The sequence below is a fragment of the Aaosphaeria arxii genome, assembly GCF_010015735.1.
Source record: "Aaosphaeria arxii CBS 175.79 unplaced genomic scaffold BU24scaffold_10, whole genome shotgun sequence".
In the NCBI taxonomy this organism is placed as follows: Eukaryota; Fungi; Ascomycota; class Dothideomycetes; order Pleosporales; genus Aaosphaeria; species Aaosphaeria arxii.
The window spans coordinates 1,258,749-1,270,906 of NW_022983483.1; the positions used below are offsets into that span (position 1 = coordinate 1,258,749).

At 48.0% G+C, this 12,158-nt stretch overlaps 6 protein-coding genes and 1 non-coding gene across 7 annotated transcripts; 3 read left to right on the forward strand and 4 right to left on the reverse strand.

Annotated features, from left to right (window-relative positions):
• Positions 1-146: 146 nt before the first annotated feature.
• Positions 147-2,654, forward strand: BU24DRAFT_466895 (uncharacterized protein; the record flags this gene model as incomplete). Its single annotated transcript, XM_033532403.1, has 2 exons — positions 147-172; positions 287-2,654. 2 exons carry the CDS (start codon positions 147-149, stop codon positions 2,652-2,654), a joined length of 2,394 nt encoding a protein of 797 aa, XP_033379505.1.
• Positions 2,655-3,099: 445 nt separating this feature from the next.
• BU24DRAFT_t76 lies at positions 3,100-3,202 on the reverse strand. Its single transcript has one exon. It is a non-coding gene; the product is annotated as a tRNA-Cys (tRNA).
• Positions 3,203-3,527: 325 nt separating this feature from the next.
• Positions 3,528-5,166, reverse strand: BU24DRAFT_378085 (methyltransferas-like protein). The gene is made up of 2 exons (XM_033524660.1): positions 4,883-5,166; positions 3,528-4,823 (listed from the first exon to the last, which is right to left on the reverse strand). The coding sequence occupies exons 1-2, from the start codon at positions 4,972-4,974 to the stop codon at positions 3,611-3,613; spliced, it is 1,305 nt and encodes a 434-aa protein (XP_033379506.1). The 5' UTR covers positions 4,975-5,166; the 3' UTR covers positions 3,528-3,610.
• A 52-nt stretch (positions 5,167-5,218) lies between these two features.
• BU24DRAFT_54526 (uncharacterized protein) lies at positions 5,219-5,990 on the forward strand. Its single transcript, XM_033534374.1, has 2 exons — positions 5,219-5,914; positions 5,971-5,990. Exon 1 carries the CDS (start codon positions 5,376-5,378, stop codon positions 5,811-5,813), a length of 438 nt encoding a protein of 145 aa, XP_033379507.1. The 5' UTR covers positions 5,219-5,375; the 3' UTR covers positions 5,814-5,914; positions 5,971-5,990.
• Positions 5,991-6,053: 63 nt separating this feature from the next.
• Positions 6,054-6,505, reverse strand: BU24DRAFT_399432 (uncharacterized protein; the record flags this gene model as incomplete). Its single annotated transcript, XM_033525407.1, has 3 exons — positions 6,365-6,505; positions 6,204-6,309; positions 6,054-6,141 (listed from the first exon to the last, which is right to left on the reverse strand). Exons 1-3 carry the CDS (start codon positions 6,417-6,419, stop codon positions 6,054-6,056), a joined length of 249 nt encoding a protein of 82 aa, XP_033379508.1. The 5' UTR covers positions 6,420-6,505.
• A 1,617-nt stretch (positions 6,506-8,122) lies between these two features.
• On the reverse strand, positions 8,123-10,621 carry BU24DRAFT_54501 (Poly(A) polymerase). Its single transcript, XM_033534373.1, has 6 exons — positions 10,257-10,621; positions 9,684-10,210; positions 8,891-9,631; positions 8,721-8,835; positions 8,558-8,672; positions 8,123-8,462 (listed from the first exon to the last, which is right to left on the reverse strand). The coding sequence occupies exons 1-6, from the start codon at positions 10,400-10,402 to the stop codon at positions 8,388-8,390; spliced, it is 1,719 nt and encodes a 572-aa protein (XP_033379509.1). The 5' UTR covers positions 10,403-10,621; the 3' UTR covers positions 8,123-8,387.
• A 516-nt stretch (positions 10,622-11,137) lies between these two features.
• On the forward strand, positions 11,138-12,129 carry BU24DRAFT_496284 (uncharacterized protein; the record flags this gene model as incomplete). Its single annotated transcript, XM_033534186.1, has 3 exons — positions 11,138-11,683; positions 11,777-11,854; positions 11,906-12,129. The coding sequence occupies exons 1-3, from the start codon at positions 11,290-11,292 to the stop codon at positions 12,127-12,129; spliced, it is 696 nt and encodes a 231-aa protein (XP_033379510.1). The 5' UTR covers positions 11,138-11,289.
• Positions 12,130-12,158: the final 29 nt, after the last annotated feature.

The window sequence follows — 12,158 nt, forward strand, 5'->3', positions numbered from 1 at the left end:
CGATACGTGTCCTCAATCTTGCTCCTTCCTTTACCTTTGCTTCAACTTCTGCATTGAACTCAACACTATTATCAGCATGGAGCTCGTTCCGGATGAGGACGATCGCAGAGAATAGCATCGTCATGATCATGCTCATATTCATCAACATGGCTCCCAGTTCGGTTCTACCCATGTCAGTGGAGGAACCGTGCTTCAGGGCAACGTCACTATCAGTGAGCATCTATCCCTCACCCTGAAGTTATGGGGAACTGACATTTACATCCCCTATAGCCTCAGCTGCCAGCAGGCCCAACTTTGAAGGGACAATTTCCTACTCTTTGCCTGCACCTGTCAGTGAATTTGTCAACCGCGATGCACTACACAATCAGATCTACGCGCAGCTTCGCTCCAATCATCAATCAGACGGAACTACTCGCATAGTTGCCGTGTATGGACTCGGTGGAGCTGGAAAGACGCAACTTGTGCTTGATTATGTACAACGACACCGTAAATATTACAGGGCCACGCTCTGGATAGACGCAAGCACTGTATTCTCGCTACAGCGTGACATTATCAGTACATATCAAGCTTTGTTCAACCCAGCGCTACACCCCTTATCAGGGACAGTCAATGTCGAGTTCGCGTTGACAGGTGTTAAGAGCTGGCTCTCCAGCAGCAAAGAGCCCTGTCTGATGGTGTTCGATGGCGCGGATGATATTAACAACCGCGATGCCAGCGGATACATTGACATACAGCATTTCATACCAGATTCAGCATCCCTTCATACCATTGTCACGAGCCGAAATAGCTCAGTGGGAGGCATAACGCAGCTGGCTGGCATTCACGTGCGTGAAATGGAGGCGACGCAAGCTGCAGAGCTATTTTACCGCTACTCTCAGCTACCACGCAATGACTTGGAGATTAGAAACGAGGTCATCGCTATTGTACATGAGCTCGGATATCTAGCTTTGGCTGTTACTCTTGCTGCTTCTTACATTGGTTCAACTCCACGGCTACGCTCCAACATCAAGACCTATCTACCGGACTACAGACGAAGGCGACGGGAGATTCTCAATCGAAACCCTGATGGTTTGGTCCATAAATACCAGCACAGTGTCCTTACTACATGGGAGACGTCCTACGAAGCTATCGCCAAGCTATGTCCGGAAGCGTCGGCTCTGATGACAAGTTTATCGTTTCTCAACTTCGACGATATATTTTTGGAATTATTCCATGCTGGCAAACCGAACAGAGACATGTACACCTTGGACTATGATGCTCCTGATCATTACCGACGCATAGTCACTCCAGAGCATAATCTAGAGCTACACAAGCTTGAGGACCACTTGCAGATACTGAAGAGTTACTCGTTTGTGGATTGGAGCCCGGATAGTCAGAGTTACTCAATGCATAAGTTGGTGCATGCTTGGGGTTACGATAGGCTTGGGAAAGAGCAAAAGCATCAAGACAGCTTAATAACGTGTCACCGTCTGGTCCTAGCAGGCAGCTGCGGGAAAACGCCGGAAGCTCGGCTTCGACTGCTGCCGCATATCATGGCGAACTTTGCAGCGATTCAAAATGCAACGAGACTGTCAAATTCAATTTCAACGATTCTGCTTGACCATTTAAAAATGGCGGGGTTCTTTGTTGGCAGTCTGGGACGCTGGACAGATGGCAATTTGATTCGTCACTTTGTATATCATGAGACCAAAAGGATCCATGGCGAGAACTACAAGGATACAATCCAAGCACTGAGTGATCTCGCAGGTACCTTGCATGGGCTAGGACGGTATGAAGAAGCACTTTCAATGCTCATGGAGATACTAGAGAAGCGTATGCGACTATATGGAATGCAACATCTAGCTACGCTCGGCACAATTAACAGTATTGCAACGGTATGCATAAGCCTAGGGCAACTGGACAAGGCAGAAGATATGTCTAATGTTGCGGCGGGGCTGCTCTACATGTATCATCAGGACAGTTCTTTCTTTCTTGAGGCGACGCACTCCCAAGCCATATTGCTTATTCTTCAGGGAAAATTGGATATAGCATTCTCGGCGCTGAAAGCGTTGATGGAGGGGAATGATGAACTTTTTGGCAATGATACACACAAAACACACGAGGCAATACAGACATTCGCAATAGCGATTGGACGAAAAGGGGACAAGGACAAAGAGATTGAAATTCTGGGGAGATTGCTAGAAGCAGCCAGAATGTTCGAAGGTGAAGATCATCCATTGACAATCACAACGATGGCACTCTTTGCAGACCGAATCCAGTATCAACCAGGCCAGTTGAAAAATGCGATCGAAATGACCAAAGAGGCGCTGGAGAAGTGTGAACGGCATCGTGGGAAACACCACCCAAAAACACTCGAAATAATCGATACTCTCGCAAATATGCTTCGGAGGGATCAACAGCTGAGCGAGTCAGAAACAATGTTCAAGGAGGTTTTTAGAAGAAGACGGCGGGTCTATGGTGATAATCATAAATGCACAATCTCGACATTGGAAAGCTATGCTACTACAATATCTGAACGGGGTCGGGCAGACGAAGCAATTCGGATGCTCAGAAACGTGGTACAGTGGAGGATACGAAATCTAGGCGAGAATGATCCTTCCACACAGAAAGTCCGTCGGCGTATCTCAGAGGCTCAACCAAACTCTGCCCGATGACCGCCTGGTAGCAGGTGGACACGACCATTGCAGATATTAGAGATAAAGGTTGGCTACAACCCTTAGTATTTGGGTCTGTTATCTAAATTGAATGCAGCCTGTTTGTTTTCTTTCATAGCGAAACGTATTACAGTGTACTTAGTTTTTATTATCAATTTCACGTTCTGCTTTGCACTTCTGTGCATAAATATAACTATTGTGTGCAATGAAGCTGTTGCATGAATCACCCACCCCCTACTTGGCTACCTTATACTTTTAGGTCATCATTATTGTGCAAAGGTTATTAATTAGATATACTGGCACAGGCTGCTATAAAGGACACATTCTTCTATTTCTAACTAATATGGAGTAGCACGATGAAATACAAATAGTAAAGGGTACTTGTCCGTCCTACCATGTGTTTTGCAATATCATGTCTGAGATGAGAGAGAGAAAGAAAAAAAAAAGGGCCGAACCGGAGTCGAACCGGTGACCTATAGAAAACGAGTATGATCGCCTGTATAGATGATGCACTGCAGTCTACCGCTCTACCCCTGAGCTACCGGCCCGAATGCTGTTTGTTGATGTTGGGATTTGAAATTATTGACATTATATTCCTACATCAATCTTGCTTCCGATAATCGAAAACCTCATATTCCTTTGGGGTCAGTGACGAAATAATTCGTGCTTATGTGTCAGGTAGACTAACTAAGTGACTAGGTAATTAGTTGTTCTCAATTGTGCCCCACAATGTGGCTTGAACCACCCCAAATGGGTTAGTTTAGCCGGCGTTCACTTCTTCGTTTTCTCGATGACTTCCTTCACAATAAACGCTTGGCATAATCTCCGCGGTGTTGTATTTGGTGATACAACAAACTTGCATTCCTCGTACTTGTAAAGTGTATGTTACAAGAATGATGTGGGACACCTGTCGATATCCTCCGGCCGCCATTTATCTTAAGAAAAGGGGGAAGTATCTATAGCTTTCTAGCAACCCAGAATGAGGGTGTGTATATACTCCTCAGCATACTTCTCTCGTTAGAAATATATCCTGTTTCCAAACCCCTAGGCTTATGCTTCTCAATCCTGAACCCAAGATGTTCCACCAGAGCAATTACCTCCTCGTTCGTTAGTTCCACAGATCCTGGGTCCGCGATGCCTTGATCCTTTCCACCCTCTTTCTCCAGTTTGTCCTTATCCTCGCCGGAATGGTGGGACCGGGATGCATGATGCCAGAGCAACGGACCAAGATTAATCCACAGCCCACCAGCCTTCAAGCAATTTCGAACAGTCTCGATATATCGAATCACATTAGGTGCAGTGTCGATGAAGAATACTGTCGCAACCGCATCGAACATTCCAGCGAATTCGCCATTCTTGTCGCTATAAAGCACACAGAAATCGCCAGTCACCATACTCATTTCCCCTGGCTCCTCGACACTTCCTTCGCCAGCAGCAATGGGCCCCGATAGTGCGGTGGCGGGATGCACGTCAGGGACCCCGAAAGTCCTAAATTGGTCGTCACGCGAAAGATGGTTCGACCCATTGAGTGCAAAGGGCGCAATCGTGAATTGTCTTGCTCGCTCTGTCCCATTCAACACCAAAGAGCTTGCCATGAGCTCGTGATAGGATATCTCATTGCCCTGAGCAGAGAACCCAGCGCAGCAAATGTCAAATACGAGTCTACCTAGTCCGGCTCCTGGAACCAGGACATGGAAATCAGATTTTGTGGCTCCGCTGCTGGACCTTGAAGTCCATTCTGCATTCAACGTGTCGAGAATCGGGGTAAAACATTTATCTCTTTCGACCGCGCCCTCAGCACTCCACTCCCGATAGAATTGATGTATGCAGCTTCGTGCCTTCTCTAGGTCTGTTGGAGTGGCTTTACCGCCGTCCAGAGCATCGAGGACGGTTTCGTAGACTTTGAGCTCGTCGTGGGCGTGCTTTTCATCAACGATGGTTGCCACCCATTCAGCGTCTAGGGAAGGTGCAATGAAGCCCTTGAATCCAGCGCAAAATATGGCTTCCGCCAGAGCAGCATTAGAAGAAATAAGATCGTCGAGTTTATTGAAGTTGTCCAGGATGGAGAAGGGTGGCTGTGAGAGCAGTGTCCAGTGCGATGATGGAAGGGAGTAGAATGCTTGTCTTCGAACGTGTGTACCATTGAAATGAGCAAGACGGCGGTATGATCTTTCGTCTTGTTAGATAGGTGCTGATCATATTAATAGCCTGGGAACATGGTGACGTACCGAAAAGAGTCTAATACTGAGAGTAGATGAGCGCGTTCTTCCGCATCTTGCATCGGATCGAACCCCCCTGTTTCATGCTCGTCGTTCTCCATGGATTCAGCTTTCTATAAACGTCGACTTGCGGCGCTCTCTTGAGTATACTCAGATCGGCTTCGACGTAGAGAATCTTCCTTGTTGAATTGCGGCAGCAGAGCACAAATCAAGTTCTCGAAATTGCGATTTCCAGATTGACTCTAATCTTTTGATACCATTGGCTCGCCTATTATATCGTAACCCCCGAACTGAGCCGTAGCTGCGTGTTGCTTGTCGGCGATTCCTTAATGATCAAGTGGGATGCCAAGCTTCGACCCACGAATTCCGAACACCTTCCGACATCCCTAAGTTCCAAAGCTCTGAAAGCTTATCCACATTTCACAACGAAAACTTCCCACCATACTCGCATCCACCTCCTGTCTCTTCCATTACATCCGAATCCTCAAGATACCCAGCGGCTATGACATCAGGAGTCCCCAACGGCGAATCCTCCATAGAGCCCGTCGAGGTCTCCTTCCCCCTCCCCCGCGCCCCGCAAACAAACATCCACCTCCAACTCACCAACAACAAAACTTCGCTCCTTGTCTTCCTCACGACCGCAGCTGCGGATCATACATCCTTATCAGCGCCGCTCGGGTCTTTCGTCTACGCAATGCCGAACCTTCGCGGCAACCCCGCCGATGCACTATCTACGCCATTGTACACACATAGTGGGAATCTCGATTTCACGACGAGGTTGGCCAAATTGCTTGCCAGGAAGGCGGGAAAGCCGGTGTATGTCGGCAATTCGATAAGTTTCGCTAACGCAGGAATGGGCGGAACGGTTGAAGAGGAGATGGAGGGGTTTAGGAGGTGTGTGGAGGTTATCGTAGGGCTTGTGCAAGACCAGCAATCATGAAGACTGCCATGCCATTGTCTTAAGGGCAAAACCCGCGATAGCGCGGAAAAAGCTGCATAGAAGGATGAAAGTTCACATTGGGCGGATGGAAGAATCAATTGGTAGGTATTGCATGCTATGTGAGTCAATGAATGTTCACTAATTCACGTCGCGGTAGCACAAAAAGCGATTGGGAGTATCATGATTTCCGTAATTGGCTATATCATGAAAGACAATCTGTGGATTGCTATCAAAACACTCCTACTGCTGTCCCAACCTCTCCTTGGCGCTTTGTTTGGCCTCGTCAGACACATTAGGGTTATTGAGGGTAGCCTTCAATCCGCCAGCGCTGCACTCCATCATCAGTATATCTCATTCTATTGGTTCCAAATGGGAGCGGCAACAACTTACACATTGTTGGGGTTCTTGTTGCTATCGTCATTGCTACCAATGTTGCCGCCGTCAAATTCCTCATCGAGGACCTGGCGGGAATGCTGCTTGGACTCCTCAGAGGTATCTAAGCTGCATTAGCGTAGATATTTAAAGGCCATACCAGGAGCAAAGATGCATACTGGGGTTGTTGAGGTTAGCCTTGTGGCCACCGACGATGTTTCCTACGTTAGACATGTTGAACTTAGGCTGTGGGTTGTGTAGGGGTTGAAATGGGTTGTTAAGTTTTGAAAGGCAGAGTTGTTTGTTATACAGAAGAGATGATTTGAGCTGATAGAGATATAACTTCAATCCGCGACCATCAGGCCCATACTTATACCTTTGTCTCTTCCATACAAAACGATCCAATACCTCAGAAGCGTCACATTGACTCACAAAACACCCGCTCGATCTTCATCATTATCATACCTACGTCAATGACTTCCATCATCCCCAGTCGTCACCTCATAGGATAAAGGGGATACGCATGGCGAATCCGTCGCTCAATGACGCCTTTTCCTCGCTATCCCCATCGCATAATATGGAGAGCGTCATCACTGTCCACGAACCATCCCCACAATCAGTTCGGAAGCCACAGCGTGCTGAGATCTCACCAGCTAGATCACCATGCGGGGAGGAGAGACCCAATTGCCATGTGCCTGTATCTGGCACATTACTTCAGATCCTATTATCACACCTTAGCTACATTGACCGAACAACTAAAGCTAATTGTGATGTTTTAGTCAATCTTACTTACAGAATTAGGAGCTGATCGACCGAGATGTGCGGCCAGACCTGCCGCTCAAGCTCAGATCTAAACGTCCTCTGCGATAGAGTACCTGGTACCTGACTTCCAGGCGCCCCGGCAATGATCAGCCTTCAAGATCGGATTCGGGCCAAACTGATTGACTAGGGACCATGAGAGATGGTTCGATCGATTTACAAAGCTAGGCAACTACCTCTTAGTGCAGGCGGAATAGGCACGGGGGTTACTCACAGGAAAGATAAAGTGGGGAATTGGGAATATGCAATTTCATCATCGAATTGTTTCTGAGAGTCCATCATTCCCCGAACAATCATCCAGTTTTCTGCGTTCTAAAGTTGGGTCTAAAAGGGGAGCTATTCTGATGGCACAATGGTCAGACCCGTGCTTCATGTAGGACTGCATCAATCACCTTGCTCTCTTTCTTTGTTTGAGTCTTGCATACTACTCGATCATGCAATCATTATTTGACGCCTCGGGGACTATAACAATACTGTATCAGAGTTATCTTCGAGAATTCCATGACGTCAAGATGGGTTCTTAGACAGTGCAAATCACGGGACCGCGCGGTAGCGTAATGTACGCGTCGCTCGCGTAGTAGTGCATCGAGCTGATCGACCGACCCCAACTGTAGTCAGTGGCTCAATCCGCACACAGACATATTTTTTGCTGGCATCATTGATGACGATATCGGCGGAGGGCAATTCGAGTAACATAATGGTGGATTGGGACCTGCCTCCAGGTCCCTAAATTGAGTAAATTGGCCTAGTAAGATGTACATACACGAGAATGACCCAGTCGGACCATCCGTAAACTCCATTCCCACAAGTTGAGTGATTAAGGTCGGGGCTCAGTCTACGAGCCCCTCAGTGCCCCCGATTATGATCCCATCCTTTGCCGTTTTTCAGGCCCCCTGATGATGCATTTTGGAAAAAGGAAATTGGATTAAAGACGCCAAAACACTCCACCAACTCCCCTCAGTTGGTCTCATTGAGTTGTGAAACTAAGAAACGTCGGGAATCACGGTTCAAACCGAGCAAGAGTTTGTCGTGTGGTACAAACCTTTTTCTTCTTAACATCGCCTTTAGTGACGTATGTCATGGGGATTTTCATACTTTTTTTTCCAATGGTTTCTGTTATTACGGTCTCGAGGCCGGCACGGATACGAACCTGACGCGGCATTGGATCGCGCATGTGACGATCGGCGGGTGAACGTATGCGGGTGACAATGGCATTCAAGTTGCTGTGCCTTTATGGTGGTAGTTTCGCGAGCAGACCGATGCCCATTATAGCTAGAAGTGACCGCGACTGAGAAAAGAAACATGTCAGAAGCCCTATTTCTTTCGGCAAATATAGCGAAGGGGGACAGGGGGGGCGAACTGCAAAACAGTCCAACTCTCTGTCTATACTGGCGTAGGAGTAGGGAGTCCGTTCACGTTCTCCGACTCCCTGCGCTTGGCTGATGCAATTTGGCTGTCCTAAATTAGCAGCAAGTCAGCAAGAGGTCATTCCTCTTCGCCGCAGGGCGAATTCAATTCTAGTAAGTTTGGATAACTGGATTTCTTGTACGCACGTCAAGTCCCGTCTCTGCAAAGCTACGCTTGGGCTTTCCTGAGGCCTTCTTCCTCTTCTTCTCCTTTTCTGGCTTCTTCTCGCCAGGCTTGAAGAGATCGTCAGGAAGTTGATGACTGGATCATTAGCATAAATGAGATTAGCGGAGATCAGGGAGCACATACTTCCGAGTGTGAACAACACGAACCGACATGACGTCTTCGTTGTAAGTATCGGACATGGTGATAAATCGCTTGAACTCCGAAACAGGAAAGGAAATGTCTAGTGAGCGCGTACCGCCTATACCAGAATGTATTAGCTGGGGTGGCTCATAATGTGACCTGGAGTATCATACCTTCTGGCAACGTGAGTCCGATGTAAAAGGTTGTGGTGTAGATGATGTGTCGTTCATCAGCACCTTTCACGAGATCGTCGACCGATTGCCCTTCCGGGACTTGAAACTCCATATTGCCCTGAATGATTCGTTCGATTTGGTCTTCCGTGTCACAAATGTGAACGCGGTCGACGCCTTTCGGATACGGACGAGCCCTATCTACGCCCGCATCGCCATCATCGATTCCCTTCACCAAAAGCCGTGTTTTAGACTGTACAAGACCTGCGAAAAGGTCATGCGCTTCTTTGGTTCGGCTAGCTGCAATGACACTGAGATAGTACTTGTGGTCCTTGGTGAAGAATGAGTGTCGCTCAAACAGATCTGCCCATGTCTTCTTTCCAGTGATGATGGACCCTAAGATTGCATCTGCCCTCGCAAATTCATCCATCATTATGCCCTTGGTCGAATGCATTATTGTATGGGTTGCGCACATGGAAGGAAATGCTGGGGTGATGATCGGCATCAGATGAGCCCGGTCTTGGGGATAAATCGCGGGGTTCCAAACGCGTAGGTTCATCGTTCCTTCCTCAATAGACTTGAGGATGATAGGCGCTGGCCAATTCCACTTCAACATCAATCCGAAGAACTTGGAAAGAATAGTGGCTCCGCAAGCGAATGGGTATAATTGGCAGATGCGTGCGACCATTATGGCCCATGCGACACCACCAGGAAAACCGAAAACAGCACCGTATATGCCTCGTTCTGTATCAAATTAGTTGTTGGCCATGGTATGAAAGAGGCTGTTGCGACTTACGATTCGACCACAGCTTCACTGCTCGAAGCGCGTGACGGAATGATTTGACCTGCGGCACAGCTTGTAGAAGCTCGGCGCACACCCTCGTTCCATTGACACTTCGCATCGCTGTATCATCCAATCCACGCAGTATGCCTTTCTCGGTGAGATCGAAATCCTTCGGTATAGAAGACTTGCTCGGCAGGGAGGCAAACAATAGATCTATACTGACACCACGGTATTCCATCTTAATGATCGGGACAAAGGTATCCTTCACTGGTACGAATTCGGTGATGTCGGACTCGTTAGACATCTCGCGGAACGTAGGAGGGAAGTGCTCGAAGAAATCGTCGAGATAGATATGTTTCGGCGCGACAATCAAGGTATCGATATCAGAACTGGGGCCATAGACACCCAGTGCATAACTTCCGAACCAGAAGATCTTCCCTCCTGAGCTGTCAACAGTAGATGCAGGGAGTCCCTTTGCCTTTCCCGCGCGTCGGATGAATTCTTCAACGACTTTTTGAAGATGATCGAGGACCCGTTGCCTATGCTCGTTAGAAGGTTAGAGAATCAATGGCAGGCAATGCGAACCTGACGTCGGTGCCCTCGGGGGTCTCGAAGTTGTTCTCCCGTTTCAAAGCTTCTATCAACTGATCGTTCAACTTGAGATCCGCCTCGGTGGGCTGAGCCTCAAGAATAGGCTTTGTAACACCCCATTGGTGCTTCTGACCTTCCATGGTCGATCAGATGATCTGTGATGGTATACGATTGCGCGGGTCGCTACGGCGCACAAGAGTAGGGGCCGTGGTTGCCTGGAGATTGTACTATCAAAGGAGAGTGAGCGGATGAGAGGCCGATATGAGGTCTTCAGATTGAATGTGTGGTAGATTCAGCGTTTCCGCATGGCGACGCAACCACTTTCGAGCTTGTGGGTGGTGAAAGAGAGAGTGATGGGATGCGCAGTTGCTGTTGATGAATGAGATATGCTGCTAGTAATCCACGCTAGGTGCGCGCTACAAGCTCAAGCCACATGTGGCTAGTGACCTATTCAAACTTCCTATCCGGAGCTTTCAAGTCCTGTTCTATTGTTGTTCCATCACACAATGCGTGTGTTTTAGACTGGAGTCTGTACTGAAAGAAACCTGGCGAGGCACTGACAATACCCATTCATTATTGTGCAATCTGTGACGATGTGGTGTTAATCTTCCCACCGCTCCCATGCTTCTCGCCATGACTGGGCCACGGTTGTGTATTGTCTGCCCCAGTATGATCGAGCCAACGGTTCACAGATAGGGAAAACGATGTCCACTAGGCAAAAGCACCTTTCATACTCGTACAATCTGACTATATATTTTTCTTATTTGAAGCGCGGTAAGCGATGTTAAGAGCGGGGTCGTAAGCTCAACAACAATGCTCACCATCCTGACTAAACCTTCTTGCGGCATCAGACCGAGACATGCTGCGAAGAGGAGGAGGAGACTATTGCGGGGTCGAAGGAATGGTCAACTTTATAAACTATAAATAATGGTTCAGTTTGAGTTGAACCCAATGGAAGTAGATCTTCTGTCTTTCAACGTAACAGTGGATATATTCCAGTTTTTACCGCATCAGAATCATCATCAAAATGACTCTAAAATTGTCCGTTGTGCAATCTGCCACCGACTTTGATAAAATTGCCCCCATGGATCACGATGCTTGGAAGATCCCCTACAACCCGCAACTCAAGCACTTCCGCCCCCAATTCCCAACCCGAGAGCAAGCAATCGCCTACGCTCGAGAGAACTCGAAGTGTCGATTCGAGGATCGAGATCCAGAGAAGCAATTTTGGCTCAAAGTTGAAGACGAGAATGAAGAGGTAATTGGGGCCGCTCAGTGGGCGGTAAACATTCCAGCCGAGGGAGCGGAACGGACAGTGGCAAGCTGGTATCCCGAGGGAAGCGAGGAGAGGGAGTTTGCAGAGAGATTTATCAATGGCCTTTGGGGATTTCTTGGAGAGAGAGTTACCAGGCCGCATATGGGTGAGTTCCTATTTCGCTTCTGTTCAAAATAAGGCCACACATTCAGCAGGAAGCCTTTGGTGACGTTTCCATGAATAGATCTGTTATCCATAGTTGTGCATGTGGAACATCGCTATCGAGGGGCCGGTCGGATGCTGATCAAATGGGGGACTGCAAAGGCAGACGAGCTAGGTAGGTCGACATCATGTAGCTGTTGGGAGCCCTGTGGCCTTACAATTATAGGCATCGAAACCGTCATAAGCTCGCTACATTCCGCTCGCGGAGCTTACGAAAAAAGCGGACTGGGCTACATTGAGGAGATCCCACCGAGCAGGGATTTGGAAGTGGAAAATCCTAGTGCAAAGTGGAAGGAGCTGCAGGCAGATGACTTAAGTGGATGTTTGATGTGGCGGCCGGTTGGCAGAGATTTTGTCGTGGGGGAGGATAAGGCACCGTGGCAAGAGTAATTCATAGATCTGACTGCTTGAAATTGAAT

What these genes read in the sequence shown, in the direction of transcription:
- BU24DRAFT_378085 (XM_033524660.1), bottom strand. Translation starts at nt 4,974, where the DNA reads ATGGAGAACGACGAGCATGAAACAGGGGGGTTCGATCCGATGCAAGAT. An exon ending in TCAGTATTAGACTCTTTTCG is followed by an intron (nt 4,824 to 4,882) that starts GTACGTCACCAT and finishes ACAAGACGAAAG; the next exon opens with ATCATACCGCCGTCTTGCTC.
- BU24DRAFT_54526 (XM_033534374.1), top strand. Translation starts at nt 5,376, where the DNA reads ATGACATCAGGAGTCCCCAACGGCGAATCCTCCATAGAGCCCGTCGAG.
- BU24DRAFT_54501 (XM_033534373.1), bottom strand. Translation starts at nt 10,402, where the DNA reads ATGGAAGGTCAGAAGCACCAATGGGGTGTTACAAAGCCTATTCTTGAG. An exon ending in AGTGAAGCTGTGGTCGAATC is followed by an intron (nt 9,632 to 9,683) that starts GTAAGTCGCAAC and finishes AATTTGATACAG; the next exon opens with AACGAGGCATATACGGTGCT. An exon ending in CGTGTTGTTCACACTCGGAA is followed by an intron (nt 8,673 to 8,720) that starts GTATGTGCTCCC and finishes CTAATGATCCAG; the next exon opens with TCATCAACTTCCTGACGATC.